This window comes from Colias croceus, chromosome 2, assembly GCF_905220415.1.
Source record: "Colias croceus chromosome 2, ilColCroc2.1".
Lineage (NCBI taxonomy): Eukaryota > Metazoa > Arthropoda > Insecta > Lepidoptera > Pieridae > Colias > Colias croceus.
Genome location: NC_059538.1, coordinates 6,388,331 through 6,408,109, shown reverse-complemented (window position 1 = coordinate 6,408,109; position 19,779 = coordinate 6,388,331). Strand labels below are relative to the sequence as shown.

Here is a 19,779-nt window from a genome sequence, read left to right as displayed (position 1 = left end):
TGTTAACATAAACATTTACTTTGCCCAGATATCTGCGTCATAAAATAAATAACACAATTATTAATATATTTTCACGTAATTTCGACTTGTAAATAAATGGGAGCAAGAGGTAAGTCATTAATTTAAAGTGCCGTCGCCGGCGCGCGCCACGAGTGACGAGTAATGGTCCATGATGTTGATGTGCAAATTCTTAAACTGTTAAATTTCGGGTGATTGCACGAATAATTGGCCAAAATTAATACAAACGATCTAAATAACTTTCAAAGCTTTGTCGACACAAATAAACATCTATCTTTACTTTCATATTCATCGCAACATTTTGAAATAAATAGGTATAAGGTCAAACAACACTTACAAATATTTAGCACTAATAAAAAAGCGACAAAAAGAAAGCTGCATATAAATCACACTCTGTACATAAACGATGCGTACCGCCGTCATCGCGCTAGAGACGATTTCATTGACGAAAAACAAAATAAATGAAATGAACATTACCTTTTGTATGATTGGTCGATGCTTTCGGCGCTTCTGGATAACTGCTGGGAAGCTCTTCTAGACCTGCATGCAACAAAACACAAGCTAATCACAGGCAGCGCATGCATGCACACATACTCCGATAGGGAACAATTTCAAATCAATGCAAAAACACAATGTTTATTCTTCGTATCAATAGAAGTCATAATAGCCGACTTCATAAAGGTTCTTGATTGTTTTACTCTAGAATAGTAGGTAAATGTATGCATTCGATTCTGTTTGTCAATATCAAAGTAAGCGTGCAAAAAATAAATGAACAAGCTAACAAAGATTATCATTTGGTTAGCTTATTTAAAATGGTGTACAATAGCAATACTTATATTATGAAAACTACATGCTTCTTAAATTATTTTTATGTAGCAATAAAATGAAGTGGATAAATATGTGCAGTCGAAAATCAGAGGTCCGAATAATCGCTAAAAACTTAACATTTATGGAAAAATAACATTTAAATAAGTTAAAAGAAACCTAATAGATAGGTAGGTATATTGATCATTCGTTTAACTTATTATACACTAGGTTTCTGCCCGCGGCTTCGCCCGCGCAGTCAAAGAAAAATCCACATAGTTCCCGTTCCCGTGGGATTTCCGGGATTGCGTTATGTTCCCGGGATAAAAAGTAGCCTATGTCCTTTCTCGCGTATCAAAATATCTCCATACCAAATTTCATGAAAATTGGTTCAGTAGTTTAGGCGTGATTGAGTAACAGACAGACAGACAGAGTTACTTTCGCATTTATAATATTAGTATGGATAATATTTAATAGAACTATAATTAACTAAGTTCAAAACATAGTTAAAATATTATGTGGTTATATTTTCGAAAAGTTCGTCTCATCCATCATGATCCTCAGTAATGGGACCGAGAACTAATTACATCGAGTCCCAGATGTGTAATAACAAATTACCTAAACTTTCAATAAATATAAAATAACAATCCAAACAAGAAAAAAAGATAAGTACATTGATCATCTGCCAGGATTAAATCTATTTCTCAAGCGATAAATAGTAATTAATTTTTATATTCATTGTACCTCATAATATACCATAGCAACCGTAAAGATAACGACCCATTATCACGATAAAATAAACTTATCACTTGAATCAATATTTTCGCTCTGAAGCTACTATCTCACTATAAGTAATTTAGGAAAGATTTTATTGTATAAAGCCTAAATTATTAACAGTAATATATTATACTAGTGTACACAAGATACTTCATGATTAACGGCTATAACATAGCATAATAATAAACAAGATAACACAATATTTAATTTCACATTACCTACCAGCTAATTTTAAAGAAGTCTAACATGTTTTCAATATATTTTGAGACTATGAAATTGTTTATCACACTAACGTTTGCACTGGACTGCAAAGATTGTCCCTGTATCGAATTAATAAACTGATAAGTCGAATAGACTAATAAGATATCGAAACTATAATAATTATTCTTGCATGCTTGAATCGTACATAAACTATGATAATATAAACGCTATTAAGAACTTGACCTAGGCCGACTCACAAAGTAGCCACTCAAGGAAGACCTACGTTGCTTCATTACGTCTTCGTGTGCGCGAATGTGAAGAGATCTTGTTACATTGGAAGCCGCGCGAGCTAATCGCACAAGTGGTGGATGGAGGGCGCGTCCTTGACACTGGGCGCGACATCGCGCGTATATATTATACATAATATACTGTATCTACTTTACCTACATTGTATCACAAACATCTACCCTCTACAGTACAGAGTACTTACAAAATTTTAACTTCCACATCAAATAATATCTACTCTTTTTTCGTTTTTAATGAGTCTTCGTTATAAAGGAGTAAGATACTGTAGATGCTATTAATCCGTTCGATGAATAATGATTATAAGCTGCTGTCAATTCTATAGCCCAAGGATATCCTCAGGATTGATATGAGTTGCTCTAGTGTGGTAAATATTGTTAGTTGACAGTCATCAGCATGGAGTACGTCGCGGTCGTTGCTTGAAGTATTAATGGCGTAGTAGTTATTCAATCAATTATTAATAAACGTCTATCGTAATGTATACGGCTATAACTGTATACGTATTATGGCCGTAATCTATCGCTATACCAAATTCGTAGTTGTGAAAGAGATCCATATAAAATCAATGATCAATAAAAATAAATGATGAATACAAAGAGATAAAATATGTTTAAATTGGCATCGCGTACAGTTCTACGGGTATCTGACACCAGTAGGGCAAACCATAGCAGCTTTCAGAACTTTACTATTACACAACTGAGCAAACAGTTTCCCTTCCGGAGGCACACTTTCGCATTCATTGAGCGCCATGACCGTCAAACCAGATGAATGTTCAGTAATACTGATACAAGATAAAGGCAGAGGACGCTGCGTTCGACACAAATGAAATTTTATATATATATATATATATATATATACCAACTTGGGCACTAAGTTGATCCAGCCCGACTGCCGTGCATTGCCGACTCCACCTTTTCCCCCATATTACTCGACTCCGGTTGCATAGATCTTGCCCGGAGTGGCAACGGCGCAAATTTTTGGGCGATGTTGCCAAACGTATTCGTGGAGAAATTGATATACTCAACATTTTTATTGCTAAGATCTCGAACTGAATCGACTCCGTAACGGCCGAAATTCAGAAACCCATAAACACTTGTTGGCTCCGTTTTATATACCAAATCCAAAGTCGTATGTTGATCATTATCATTTATATTATCAAAATTACAGCTTTATTTGATCCGACAAAACGAAACTGTATATTAAGTAACGTAGATTAATTTTTCGTAAACTCTACAGTATTTGTTGGCTCCGTACACAAACATATTATAGTTAGCTAATGTTCCATACATTGCTAAATCCGCCTAGACTAGACGAACTCGACTTCGTAACGGTTCAAGTTTTGAAATGCTCAAATACTTCTTGACTCCGTTTTATATACCAAATCATAAGTCGTATGTTGATCTATTCCATTTATATGCACTTGCATGACATTGACATGGGGATATGAAATTAGGGCTACCAAAAAATCTCCTGAGTTTTATGGAAGTTGAAGAAGTCGACCGTAATTCAATTGAAACTTATAGAAAACGTTGTGAAACTAAAAATACGGAACCCTAAAAAGATAGATATTTGTACGAACCTTTCGTCAAACAGTGACAGTGATAATTCTCAAGTAGTATGCATCCTACAAATAACAACCTACCTCTTGAATCAGGGCAACTCTTTGGCGAACGCTACACGTAAGATCCATATTGTGATCCATCAATATTTACTATCGGATTACGATATTTATTGACGTGTAGGGTAGTGTATAATTGACGGATCACAATACAGGGTTAGTTTTCAATGACCAGCCAAAACTTAAAATTAAGATCTAGATATTAAACCAAAGGTGCATTTGAAACATTATTGTCGAATAAAATTAAATAAAAATAATAGCATTCATTTGAAAATGTCTTAAAAATTTCCTAAATCGTAAACACCCCCAGAATCAATGCACTTGTGTGCGTGCGCGCATTGCCAAATTTATGTGTGTGCTAACTTCTACCTATCTAGGTTGTTGAACTGAATTGTTGCTTTTGTAATGTCCACACGTTCGCTTTTTAGTGGTGGACAGGAATGAAATCTAATTTAAAAAAAAAAAAGTTTTTTTTTTCATTAGTTCTAAAATGTTATCGATTCTGAACCATTTCTGAAAATTTGGCCGGTCATTGAGAACTAACCCTGTATATCGCTGGATTTCTGGAACTCCTTGTGATCTGATCCCAGGACCTACATCGCAATATTTATCTTGCCGTCATCACGTCTGGCTCATACAAAGAACGTTTCAGTACTGACGCGATACGTATTGATGGTGTAGGGTGTGCTGTGATCCCTCCCAAGATACATCAGTAAATATCAAGATAATTATCATAATATTTATTGACGTGTAGCGTTCGCCTTTGCCCTGATTCTGATATCAATCTGATAAAATAATTAAAATGTTAGATTTAGGTCAAAAACAAATGACGACTTATATTCTTGCACAAATTATCCATTGCGGAGTAAATATTATGAGTGTACGCAGATCGCCAACACGTTTAACTAGCAGTGGTGCAGTGGGTACTGCCGGTGGATCGCATCCCGATCTATCGAAGCTAAGTTCGTTTTCTACGAGTTCTACGCCAACTGATACTTAAATTACTTACAGAAAACGGAAACAACCGCTAGAACAAGATTGCAGATGTAATGATGATATGAAGGATATTCGGTCGGAGTTGAGCCGTATTAGTACATTATTTGAAAAATATATATGCTCAAATGAACAAATAGTAAACAAAATTCATTCAATTAAACATTCATTTCAACATTTCATTCAATTAAACAAAATCATTTCGGCGGTATGGCGACCATTTAGAATCGTCTGAAAAGTATGGCGATGCATGGCGATTTTCGTAAATGGCTGCACGACGATGGTTACCTGTGCAAAAGTTAGCCTGGTACCAATAAAATAATAAATAAAATAAAATTTATTAACTTCAAATATAACATTACAATATTGCTCTGCCTTCTGAACTAGGTAATTCCTATATCTCAGAAGGCAGTGCCTTCCCTTGCAAATTCCATGTTACATTATATTTGGCAAGTTAACAAAATAAATTTTAGTGACTAATGATAAAGGATACAAAGTAAATGATTAAGAAAATAAAAATATACGATTTGAATTGCACAATACAATGGTTGAATTGTTTTTTTTTTAATCAACGCATTCGCGTCGGTATGGCGGGCTTTATGTCACACCGGAAAAGTATGGCATGACACTACCGTCTACATCTTTTTTATTGGCTATCGGTAAATTCTAAAATTTTTGTGTTACAAATCGTTTGACTTTCGCTATTTTTCCGACGAGTTTGACTAACGCCCACGCGACTAAGCCGCCGGTACCAGCGTTCACACCATCATTTTTCTTTCTGTCATTGCGTACTAAGACCCCTGTAGAACCGCCATCCTGTTACAAATGACTCGAAATTTTGTGTCAATGACTCCCGATCTACTAGGTTTGCGAATCGACAGCTCTCTAAAATGGAATCATCACATCGACCACCTAAAAAATAAATTATCAGCACTTCTTAGATCTCTGCGTAATATTACTTCTTGCATTCCTCATAAATTACGCCACACCATCTACAACACGTTAGTAAAGCCGCACCTTATGTATTTAATAGAAGTATGGGGGAGTGCTTACAAAAATAAATTAGCGCCACTCCAAATTTTACAAAATAAAATCATTAAAACTATCTTTTACTATCCTCTTTTAACTAAAAAAAATCTACGACTTATTAAATAAATAAATGCAATCTACTAAAAATAAATATATCTAAATTCAAAGCTCATAACAAAATTATTCCACCACACGCTCCACTTAAAATTAACGGTGTTGTATTAGAACATAAAACCCACGAGAAATGCCTAGGTTTGCGAATCGACAGCTCTCTGAAATGGAATTATCACATCGACCACCTAAAAAATAAATTAAACAAAATAAAATAAAACAAACAAAATAAAATCATTAAAACTATCTTTAACTATCCTTTGTTAAGTTCTACAAATAAAATCTACGACGACACTAAAATAATGAATTTAAAACAATTATACTTTTATAATACGTGTATGTTCATCCGCAAAGCGCTACATAAAAACATAAATACAAATATTATAATCTCAACATCAAATCGCCACTATCCTAATAGACGAGCTAGCTATCTTGCCCTCCCGAAGATCCGAACAAATTATGGAAGGCGAACGGCAACATACGTTTCTATAACGGGAATAAATGTCTTTAAACCTTGAAATGGCTAAGGCCGCAAGCGACCAATGGCTGAGCTCGGTGGGCTCTGATTGGCTCATTTGAATCGGATCAACAAGAGCTAAAACGCAAAAAAGGTGGATTTGTATAAAAAGCACGTAATTATTATTATTACTGATGGTGACACTTGTGGCTCCGTTCGGATCCACATACGGACGGTGGTGTGGCAATGGATCCACAAATACCAACCGGATCAACAAGTGAAAACGGATCAAATAATTACTAACTATATGGCACGTTTGATCAACATAGTGCCCGTGGAGATATCTATATATATATATATATATAAATACCAACTTGGGCACTAAGTTGATCCAGCCCGACTGCCGTGCATTGCCGACTCCACCTTTTCCCCCTTATTACTCGACTCCGGTTGCATAGATCTTGCCCGGAGTGGCAACGGCGCAAATATTTGGGCGACGTTGCCAAACGTATTCATGGAGAAATTGATATACTCAACATTTTCATTGCTAAGATCTTGAACTGAATCGACTCCGTAACGGCCGAAATTCAGAAACCCATAAACACTTGTTGGCTCCGTTTTATATACCAAATCCAAAGTCGTATGTTGATCATTATCATTTATATTATCAAAATTACAGCTTTATTTGATCCGACAAAACGAAACTGTATATTAAGTAACATAGATTATTTTTCGTAAACCCTACAGTATTTGTTGGCTCCGTACACAAACATATTATAGTTAGGTAATGTTCCATACATTGCTAAATCCGCCTAGACTAGACGAACTCGACTCCGTAACGGTTCAAATTTTGAAATGCTCAAACACTTCTTGACTCCGTTTTATATACCAAATCATAAGTCGTATGTTGATCTGTTCCATTTATATGCACTTGCATGACATTGACATGGGGATATGAAATTAGGGCTAGCAAAAAATCTCCTGAGTTTTATGGAAGTTGAAGAAGTCGACCGTAATTCAATTGAAACTTATAGAAAACGTTGTGAAACTAAAAATTCGGAACCCTAAAAAGATAGATATTTGGACGAACCTTTCGTCATACAGTGACAGTGATAATTCTCAAGTAGTATGCATCCTACAAATAACAACCTACCTCTTGAATCATCAGTAAATATCAAGATAATTATCATAATATTTATTGACGTAGCCTATGCTCTGATTCTGATATCAATCTGATAAAATAATTAAAATGTTAGATTTAGGTCAAACAAATGACGACTCATATTCCTGCACAAATTATCCATTACGGAGTAAATATGAGTGTACGCAGATCGCCAACACGTTTAACCAGCAGTGGTGCAGTGGGTACTGCCGGTGGATCGCATCCCGATCTATCGAAGCTAAGTTCGTTTTCTACTCAAATTACTTACAGAAAACGGAAACAACCGCTAGAACCAGATTGCAGATTTAGTGAGGATATTCGGTCGGAGTTGAGCCGTATTAGTACATTACTTGAAAAATATGTATGCTCAAATGAACAAAAAGTAAACAAAATTCATGAAAACATTTCTGAGGTAAAAACACAAATTACCGAAATTAAATCGTCCAATGAACAATCCTTGAATTTAATTCGCCAAAATACGAATCAAATCAATGAAATTAAGTCATCAGCATGTATGATAATTATTGAACAAAACATATTGAAGAGTACTATTTCTCAATTAGAATCCCAGATAAACTAGGTTGAGAGTAAAATAAAATCACTGGAATTAAATCTTTAATCAATAAATCAGTCAGCCAATCCATCGGGTTTTACGTCTAAAAATCAACTTCATATAATTTAAAACTTAATCAAGGAACTACGGGACAGAAAGAGCCGCGAAAAAAATGTAATTTTTACTCGTTTCCCAGAATCGACATCTTATAACTCAAAGGAGAGGAAATCTAAAGACAACTACGAAATTTAAAAAAATTACCTCACTAATAAGTTCAGACCTACCGAAGCCAGTAAAAAAAATATATAATTATAAATAACCTTAATTCAAACTGTAGTACAGGTCTTGATGGTATTACTACAAAAACAATTAAATGCATCAAAGAACAAGTAGATAACTGCGTTAAAAACAACCGACTTCAAACTTGCACTTGCAACATTTACAAATACAGACAAAAATGCCCATAAAATAAAAACTACTGGGCCTATCCGAATAAAATTTTTATGGGACCAATTCGACACCATCCCGCATCGAACAAAAAAGAATCACGTAAATCGGTTCAGAAACTTCGGAGTTATCGGTGTACATACATAAAAAAAACATACCGGCCGAATTGATAACCTCCTCCTTTTTTTGAAGTCGGTTAAAAATTAAATCATACCTTAAGCGACTGTTTTAACCAAGCCATAAGTCAAAGACGTTTTCCGGACTCGTTAAAAATAGCGAAGGTAACTCCTATCTATAAGAGTGGCTCAAAATTTAAACCTGGTAACTATAGGCCAATTTCGGTTTTGCCAGTATTGTCAAAAATATTGGAGAAGATTTTACACACGAGATTAGAAAAATATTTAGACTCATTTAATTTTATTTCAGTGCGTCAATACGGATTTAAGCCAAAAAGTAACACTCTGTCAGCGACTATGGACCTAACTATTAAAATAAAACAGAACATTGAAGCAAACAATATAGTTTTGGGAGTGTTTATTGACCTACAAAAGGCCTTTGATACCGTTTCTCACGAACTTTTAATAAAGAAATTAGCATCCATTAACATTAATGGTAAAGCACTAGATATGCTGAAATCATATTTAAAAAATCGATCATGAATAGTTAAAATAGATAACCATGATAGCATTCCCTTACCAATTACATGTGGCATACCACAAGGTTCGATTCTAGGCCCATTGCTTTTTTAATTTATATTAATAATTTCCAAGATTTAAAGCTAAATGGTCACCTAACACTTTGTGCGGATGACACCTGTCTGTTTTATTTTGGTCCCTCTATACATGACATGATAGCGCAAGCACAAAATGATTTAAATAAATTAAATAAATAAATGCAATCTACTAAAAATAAATATATCTAAATTCAAAGCTCATAACAAAATTATTCCACCACACGCTCCACTTAAAATTAACGGTGTTGTATTAGAACATAAAACCCCCGAGAAATACCTAGGTTTGCGAATCGACAGCTCTCTGAAATGGAATTATCACATCGACCACCTAAAAAATTAATTATCAGCACTTCCTAGATCTCTGCATAATATTACTTCTTGCATTCCTCATAAATTACGCCACACCATCTACAACACGTTAGTAAAGCCGCACCTAATGTATTTAATAGAAGTATCGGGGAGTGCTTACAAAAATAAATTAGCGCCACCCCAAATTTTACAAAATAAAATCATTAAAACTATCTTTAACTATCCTTTTTTAACTTCTACAAATAAAATCTACGACGACACTAAAATAATGAATTTAAAACAATTATACTTTTATATTACGTGTATGTTCATCCGCAAAGCGCTACATAAAAACATAAATACAAAATACAAATATTATATTTTCAACATCAAATCGCCACTATCCTAATAGACGAGCTAGCTATCTTGCCCTCCCGAAGATCCGAACAAATTATGGAAGGCGAACGGCAACATACGTTTTTATAACGGGAATAAATGTCTTTAAACCTTCAAGTGGCTAAGGCCGCAAGCGACCAATGGCTGAGCTCGGTGGGCTCTGATTGGCTCATTTGAATCGGATCAACAAGAGCTATAACGCAAAAAAGGTGGATTTGTATAAAAAGCACGTAATTATTATTATTACTGATGGTGACACTTGTGGCTCCATTCGGATCCACATACGGACGGTGATGTGGCAATGGATCCACAAATACCAACCGGATCAACAAGTGAAAACGGATCAAATAATTACTAACTATATGGCACGTTTGATCAACATAGTGCCCATGGAGATATCTATATATGTAAATGTCACATACCGACCGCATAATTGTCATGTTATTGCAAATATCTGTTTACGTGGCTTGTAACGAGATAGCAGCGGATAATATAACTGCATATTAATAGCAGGTCCGACATAATACGAAACCGAGTTTCCTATTCCACGTAGCTCTACGTGTATGGGAGATATGTAATCCTTGCATGCCAACATCTATAATGCATTGATGGATTGGATACACGATGCATTATTAAATAAACAATAACAAGTCAATAAACTTTGTACACTATTTGTATTTGGATTAAACAATCCTATACAATATATTAACCATGCGAAATACCTACGTAGGTAATAAAAATCTCAGAATCATAATAAGAAAATCTGTTTAAAGTTTATGCAAAAGCAATAAAATATTGTGATAGTGATCTCATACCTTATGTGTAAATGTGTGTATGTAATTCTAATAGAAAAAATGTTATAAGTTTACGTTATAACTAGCTGTTGTATATTTAGAGCGCGATGACCACATCTCAGAAATAATTACACAACAATAATCAATTGCATGAGAAACATCATTATTCGATCAGCTGCACGCAACATTAAACACATAGAAAAAATCATGTTATTTAATTCGAGTCGCTTGTACCAGTGACAGCAATTAAGTTCATTACTGAGACGTAAATAAAACAGATCCATGCCAATTGAAGAAATGTTCAGAGTGCTTAGTGACTCGAGGAAGCTGGCACGATTACCGTATTGGATCTCAATCAAGCATTTATATGTTGTCAATAAGCAAATGTAGTCAGGTAATTGTTATCTGAGCAGATAATGGATTTAAGTGAGGAAGTGTTTAGTAACCCATTGAGGCGAGGTCGTTGGACCGCGCCGCCGCGGTTGCGAAACAGTGTATGGTGACTATGCGCACGAACGCATGTACATGTTACAATCGAGATAGTTCGCTATTGAGCAATTATTGAAGATAACGCATTGCACTCGTCGATATTTTTTCTATAACGACAATTATTATTTAATCGTCCTGCGCTCTTCTTATCCAATAATTTCTATCCGTCAAGGTAGTCATTTCTTGAGTAAGATATAGTGAAAAGGGTTGAAAATTTGTCACCCCGCACCCGCCCTTTGTTCTTTCTCCCAAGTCCCACGGTTCACTTCAAAGCGCCATTTCATGTCAAGACAATGTAAATTATGTAAAGCTATCGATATTATAATTTTGTTTTTTTTTTAGCTGATCGCTTTTTTGACCGAGAGTAAGAAACAAAATGTGAAAGTTTTATGTATCGGTATTTTCAAATCATTCACACAAATATGGCACAAAGATATAATTCAAATAACATATAATTTGAAGCTAGGGCTGGGTAGCTATGAATCAATTAATAAAAGTCCAAACAGCTTCGTCAAACTGACCTTATTGGTACCGAAAGAAAAGATACGTATCTCTCCAATCTTTTAAACAGTATCCAACGTATGAGCCATGCAAGTTGCAGTGCATATGAATGATTAAAGGTGAGTTGTAAATCATCAAGGTGGAACGGATAATGGTCGCGGATCCGCATTACGCATTCCTATACCTCGACGATGCTGTAATATCGAATTACCACCGCGCCGTCAGTGTTGAAAGATGATAGACTACTTTAGATATTATTTTGAATGCAACGCAACTTTTGCAAAAACTAATTATTATGAGTGCGTGAGTAAGTGACATTAGTGGCAATGGTATTTATACTGCTTAATAAAGCGATTATGTAAAATGAAAAAGCTAGTCGTTTGAGAGTTAAGAAACTTTCCCAGTATGGTTTCCAAAAGGATTGCTCAGTTTATTATGAAAAAGTTCGCGGCTTTACTAAATGGTATTTTAGTTAATAGACTGCAGTTACCTACCCATACATATTCTGTTTATGCTATCTACCTTAGATGTTAGAAAATTATCTATGTATTTATGTACCAATATAATTTGAAGGGTGTTAAAGATAAGCTATAGAATTGTTATGAATACAGTAATTGACCCCGAACGCGACGTTGTATTGCACAACCGATACATAAAGAAACTTAATGTACCACATTAATGCATCGCCATACAAAGGTGTATTAAATTATATAGTTTGCAAACTATTCAGAAACAGACAGACATTCAATTGTAAGTGCTGTACTGTGTAATAGTCATTGAATTGTGTACTTAAACCAAGTACCATAACATATTTGTAATGGAAGCATAAACTTTACCAATTGACACACATACATTTTTCATCAAGTTCCATTCATAAGCTTTTTCATGAATCCGATGTATTCATTTTAATTTATGTGTGGATTAACTTGTATAAGTAAAACATACGATTTACTATAATCCTGTGATAATGGGATGATAATTTAGGCATTTATGTAATTGGGTATTGAGGCTGAAGGGACCAAATTGAATGGTTTGCGGCGCATTCAACCGTAAACTAAAATTTACTACGCTCCAAATTACTGCTGATTAAATTTTGTTCACAAATTCAAGTCAGAAAAAACACAAGTGACTCACCCGAAAACGTTAGTTGTTGGTTATTAGTTACAAAATATAAGAATAGTAAAATACGATACCAAAATTGAAACGGTGAAAATGTCACTGTACAAGAAGACGCGTTGTATGTCACGAAAAAATCCTGTATCCATTCTTTTAGTCCCATTATTAATCAAATCGCTCAATCGTATGATTTATTTTGTCAGTATGGATATCGAAACACTGCACTTTTTAACCGACGTTCTCAAAAAGGACGCTTGATCAAAAGATGATTCTCAATTCGTATTGAATATTTATTTAAACTGCAACTCCAACCGCCATAAATAATTTTATTTATTCTTCCTGTGTATTCTAACACCTCAGTCTAACACAAACTAACTCAAAATGTGTGCCGTTCTCATCTGTGATATACCTACACTAATTATTATATTAAGGTAAACTTATAAAATGTTCATTTAAGATTCCCATATTAAGGAAAATGTGATACATATTATATCGTCAGTCATATTGACGTTTTCTGTTGACGCAACTTCAAGTTTCAAATTATGTATTGTCATGTCACCAATGTCACCATAGGATCACAGACATATCAAATAAATAAAAAATGATCACTAAAGAAATGCAGCAAATCATGGCGTCGATGGCATAAACATACTTGTACAATATACTTTCCAGCAAATTTTTCACAACTTCAAAAATTTTACAGATAATTTTTCGTACGAAATATCTTAAGTACCTATATATGTATATAGTAAATACAAATTTTATTGCGGTAAATTATTTTAGATTTATTATAGTAAAGTGACACTTCGAAAATAATTAAATTTAGGGTATAAACAAGAGCTGGGTCCACTATTAAATGAATTATACAGTAACAAAGAATTCAACTTTTATACGAAGGGTTCACTAAAAGTGTAGCACGTTTTTGCTTGACAAGATCGTATGCATTTAAGAAACCTTTTCAGAGCAAGGGTCCACATTGTTCCTCTAATCTCAGAAGATCTAATCGCTTTATCTGACCTTATAGCCATTTGGTGTAAAAAATATCGTATTTTTTTCTGTCGATATTGTTCGCCGAATAACTTGAAAATAAACATAACAATAACTTGACAAAAATTGAATAAAATAATAACGCAAAATTTATTTAGATATAAATTTTTCAACAGCTCACGAATTCCAAGAAAAATTAAAAAATAAACGTCCCCTAGAGTTAGACTATTGTTTGAAATTTTAATCAAACATTAACATCATAATGGAACGGTGTTTTTCAACTGGCGTCATATAACATAAAAAATGAGAGCGTCTCATATCAGTATGAAGTTTTTATCACAAACGAGTGGCATTGACGAATGTCGCGAGGTGCGCTCATCCATCAGCCGACTGCTAATTGCGGAGCTTCGCAATTAGTCCAGTGTCGTCCACAAACAAGCACAATTGATGGAATACAGGGTAAACGAACATCTATTATAAATGTACCAATATATAAACTGCACTAATTATATTATTATCGTTCTATTCTCGAGAGCTTTAATCTCGCCTCGGTATCTTCGTGTTGCTGATTATTATTATTGTAATCGGATATTTGTTATGAAATATTCTCAAGACACGTGAGAGATATAATTTTATAATTACCTTGGATTATTCATTAATTTAATTATGTAAACCTATTGTAAAAAATACGATATACACCTGAACACAAAAAAATAAATAGTGATTTTAATTGTTCATTTCAAGCCTAAGTTTCAAGTTGTATTTTGATAATGTTTTTTTTTTAAGTGAAGGTCTAATATATAGTATGCCACTATAAAATGCAGGCCGGATTTATAAATTTATAATCGATAATGGTATCTATTAGCAACCTGCTATTAAAATAATTTGTAGTCATTAAAATGTAGATTTTTACATACTAATCTAATGATTTCCGGCAAGAGTTTAGAAGAAAATACATATATACAATATTTACATAACGCAATCACTTCATACATCTCGTAACCAGTCCAGAATGCGGCCGTCCTTGTTCGGACCACATTGTGACCACACTCAGGCAAATGGGTCAACTTCTATCCGCATTTATTCGGAAGGAAGCATTTAATCTTGAAATATAAATAGTCTGCTAATGGTTCCGCCTACTTGATAGCGTTTATTGGCTTTATGTATAATAAACCGTGTAAAATATATTCAATGAAAATCGTGCATACTGCGTTATCTTCCGCAAACAGTGGCAATACTATCACGATCCCTTCAAGCGCACAATAAATATTAAATATGTAGGTAAACGTCAATAATCATATTTCATTTTACTAATTACCCTAGCACTCGTTTCCCGAGTTATCATAATTACTGCAACGGCAAAAAAGTCACGTGAAAAAAACTAGTTATGTATTATACTCTGTCCATTATATTATTTGCTTTTTGACAGCTCACAACTATGAAATTTTGTATTTATTATGTAAAAATGTCATACAATAAAATACTGTTCTTTATGGACAGGTACCGCCCACTTAGAGATGTGCTTCACAGAACGATTCAATATTATTGTGCCACAGATTATAAATAATCGAAATGTGAATATATCCGATAAAAAATTCTTCTACTAAGTTAATGTTATTTAAACATAAAAACAACCAAATTGTAAGATAGAAACCAAATAAAATATTAATATAATATAAAGTTTTACTTTTTTTTTAGTTTGAAAAACAAATAAAACAACGAGAGTAGTTTAATCTATTTTATTAGCCTAAGTCGTCAGAATTACAATCTTCACTGGATTCGTCCGATGAGGAGTCTTCAGTAATATGTAGGATAAGGTCTTGTGTGCATATATTGTCGAATGCAATATCACGGTCCCAATCAGATAATATGATACGTTTAGTTCTCTCCACCACTCTTGCCCAGTTCTCGGCCGTCACGTGGGTGCAAGCGTCTTTTAGTAATGCCAACATTTTATTCGCTGTGAATGGCGGGCTCGTATTGCTTCTCGCAGCATGCCCTTTTACTTGAGCCCAGATGAGCTCTATAGCGTTGTATTGGCAGTGATAAGGAGGAATTCTAAGGACGATATGGCCATATTCTGCTGCCATTTCATCTATTACATAGCGTTTAGGTTTTTTTTTTGTTTTTAATATTTGTAATAATTCTATTTTTAACATAGAATCGTCCACATTTTCTCCATTATCGCGAAGCCAATTAATAATTTCATGTTTTTTATTAGCTTGTGTTGGCATTTTATCAATTTGGCGAGAGTGGTAAGGTGCGTTATCAATTAAAATTGTAGATGGTTCTTCCAATGATAGGAGCATGTTTTTGAACCACTCTTCATAGACCTCTGCATTCATTTCTTCGTGGTAATCGCCTGATTTCTTAGATTTGAATGCCAGCAGTGCATTTCGTACAAAACCTTTTGCCGTACCAGCGTGACATATGATGAGGCGTTCACCTTTTCCCATTGGTACTGCGGAGGTTGATGCAGCAGTACCGTCAGTCCAGGAACGGGATATTGTGTGGTTAGCGTTGAGCCATGTTTCATCTGTAAAAACAATATTTGTCCAATCTTGTATTCTTTTTGCCTTTCTTAAAAAGTCACATCGTGACAAAGCAACATCAGTTCGTTCCATTAACACTTTTCTTTTATCAGATTTTTTAAATGAAAAGCCAATTGTTTTTAAAACTTTGGCCAATGAAGATTTTTGACCATGAAATAAACCACTTCTTTGCAAGGAAACAATAAGTTTTCTTAAAGTTGGAATTTCTTTTTTTAAATAGTAGTCATATACATGACGACGAATGGCATCAGCGTCAAAATCATCAACACCTGTCACCTTACGAGGCCGACGCTTTCTTTTTGGTGTAGAAGGTTTGTTTCTTTCCAAGCCGCTCCTACCGTAGGCATCATTCGTAATTTTAGTCACAGTTGGTAGACTGATACCCAATGCAACCGAAACACGGTTTCGCACTTGCGAGAAAGGTATGAGAGGACCGCCATTTTGATTTTCTTTCTCAAAGAAATCACAAAGTTTTAGCACTAACTGTCTGGATTGTCCTTTCAAAACTTGTCCTTTCGGCATTTTCAAGATCAATGGATCTAAACACTCACAAAAGATGCACCGAGGAATAAAACTACTCAACTCAAGGCGACTAACAAATGCGAGAGAACACTCAGCGAACATAAATGCGTGTGACTGGCACGGGCGTTTTGCTGCGAGTGACGGATGACGTCAAAATTGTGGCCGGTGGATGGTCGGTTGATGTTACCAGTATACATATAGGTAATATAATGTCAAACCGTTTGGAGATTTTAGCAATTAAAATATATGTATTTATATTAATAAATGATATATAAAATAACATATAAACAAAACAAAAATGCAACATAAAATGTATCTTTATAATATGTACTTATTATTACATTTACGTAATAATTTAATTAATTTAATTTATTTATTCGATTAATGATTATGTTAAAAATTCATAATCGGAATGATATCACAATCGAGAATCTTTTGAACATCACTAAAGCTATAAACCGTCGAGCTGTCAAAAAGCAATTCTTATAGTGGACAGAGTATAATGACTTGCATTGTCCGTGCTGTTCAACATGGCACTAAAATGTGTTATATTGTTTTAAAATTGTAAATAGTGCATGTAATTGAATGCAAATATTTCTTTTCTGTCCTTGTTAAGTATTTTCCTATTGAAAGAACATATTTTAATGAACCACAACCAAATAAGTAATTTTTATGATGATTCTTGCAAGTATTTTTAGTATTCACTACAGATTCTGTAATCCGTTTAATATATTATAGGTATGACAAAGGAAATATTTTCCAACAATAAATCGATACCCTTGTTAAAATCCTACCTATACAATAAATAATATGGGATGGAAAATATTCGAATGGCGCGGCACAATGGGGCTTCGATGTAAGCGACACTTAGAAAGGATTTATGATACGAATGCTTCGCTCTGATAGCCGCTGTTCGTAACAAAGTACTTACTTCAAGGTGTGGTTCGGCTTATGTTTTATTGTAACTTACAAAGGATTCTATGAAACGCAAATATTGACGATCTCACACCGGTTTCCGAATTTAACTTTATTAAATCAAATTAAGAAAAATAGTGTCGATAAAATGTATCACGAAGGAAATAACCAATATGTTTATAATATGTGTAAGAATCTGCGGGGGTACGGTAGTGCCCCGAAAAGTCGAATATTTTTATAATTTGTAATGACTATAGAGTTATTTGTATTTATAATATTCAATAAATAATAAATTGCATACCTAATATATATTCTTTGGAAAACAGAATGGCAGCATAAAACATAAATTCTGTCGACAGCCTTTGTTTGAACGCTGTAAATCACTCATAGATTGTCTGGGTCACGCAAATATCAACCGAAAATTTTGTATATTATTAGTATTTAAAGAAAACATACATTAACCAACCAGAAGGAAAATAAAAGATCATTTAAATGACAGCATGTATAGCAGGAACGGCAGGAACTATAATAACATTATGCCCGTCATCGCGGGCGGACAGAAATACATAATTTCTCTTTCTCGACGTAAACGTCAGTGTTATAATTTACAATCGCGGTGCAGACAAAATATATCACAAGAGGCACGTATGAGGCGCACACTTCGTCTGCTAATGTTTTACAATAATAATAATAACTAAAGATTTAGTTAGTACGTGAATGTATTGTGGAGGCGGGACTGGCTGATGGCCAAGCGTTGGTAAACATAAGGAATTCTATTTTGTAAACACGCATAATCACGCTTGCACAATCATAAACAGCGTAATAGCAAAATACTAGAGTTAAGGAAAGGATTCATTGAATTATAAAAAATGTAATTAGCACAACAGTGCAAACAGTACGTGACCTAGGTATCGTAACTATACGAAGTGATTCACTGTAGATATAATGTCGATGACTATAATAAATTTAATTATAAAAGCTAGTTCATGAATAAAACTTAATAATTTCTCATAATATATGTACAAACTAATTATGCCGTGGATTAATTAAAACAATAAATATGTATAACGAATTGGTAAAATTAAATCAATAATATTTTTAATTGTACAATCACAATTGCTATAACCTCATTTACGCCACGGTAAATAGTTACATTGACCTAAAGGCGAGGTTATAACAACAGTCCTAAAAGTGGATTAGAAGCGAACATAATAGGTCCTCTTGCTTTACAGCGCGTGGGCTTCCTTAAGCTCCTTTTATTGGGACCAGCTTAAGACTAATCTATTTAAAATATAAATAGTACGATTTATTGATTTAAGAGTTGTTTATATAATTTGCAGGAATGAGTTAAATAAACGGGATTTAAGTTAATGTTACTATTATGCTTCTTTCACTGGTAGTGGTATAGTATTAATACCAATATAAATATTGAAAGCTGCTTCCTTCCAAATAATTAAAACAGAATTATTTGTGTGAAAATTCAGAATTAACGCATGCACGTAATGTGTTAAAACTGGGATTTACTAACGCCAAAAGAACTAACGACGCGGACGTTGATGAAAAATGAAAGCAATAAAATAAATCGTACAATAAGTGTCACATAACTTTTTAAAACAGACAAGATGGTATAACCGTATAGCATCTTATATAGCATAGAACAAAGAAAAAAAGGTGAACGTACGATAGCGGAAATAAATGGAGGCCACATTATGATGAAACCACTGTGTGAGTTGTGACGTAGGCAACACCATGAAGTAACTGCAAGTCGCATTAAACCTTTCAACGTTTACCTACTAGCATTTCATGAATACGAACGCAATCGATCGTTATTGCCCACGGTGCATAAATAATTCAATAATAAATATCCGAACATTATTTGGTTAAATATTTGCGGAAATTATTTTTACAAGTGGGCGTCGCTTTATGCAAATCGCGAGCAAATATGCTAAGATTATGATACGCTTTCGACCTTCACTAAGCTGAGTAATCCGGATTTAATATGAATAAAATCAT

At 34.1% G+C, this 19,779-nt stretch overlaps 1 protein-coding gene across 17 annotated transcripts in view; it reads right to left on the bottom strand.

The window, feature by feature from the left end:
• The window catches only part of LOC123705668 (TLD domain-containing protein 2), a 97,704-nt gene that overhangs the window by 43,173 nt on the left and 34,752 nt on the right, over window positions 1–19,779 (bottom strand). For 10 of the 17 annotated variants that reach the window (XM_045654603.1, XM_045654599.1, XM_045654602.1 and 7 more), the window contains one exon: window positions 496–558. The exons of 5 other annotated variants lie outside the window; for them this stretch is intronic. In XM_045654603.1, coding sequence (XP_045510559.1) covers window positions 496–558 — 63 coding nt within the window. Of the gene's footprint in view, window positions 1–495; window positions 559–1,821; window positions 1,863–18,228; window positions 18,359–19,779 lie in introns of those variants that run through there. 2 more of the 17 variants (XM_045654601.1, XM_045654604.1) reach the window with 2 other exon arrangements.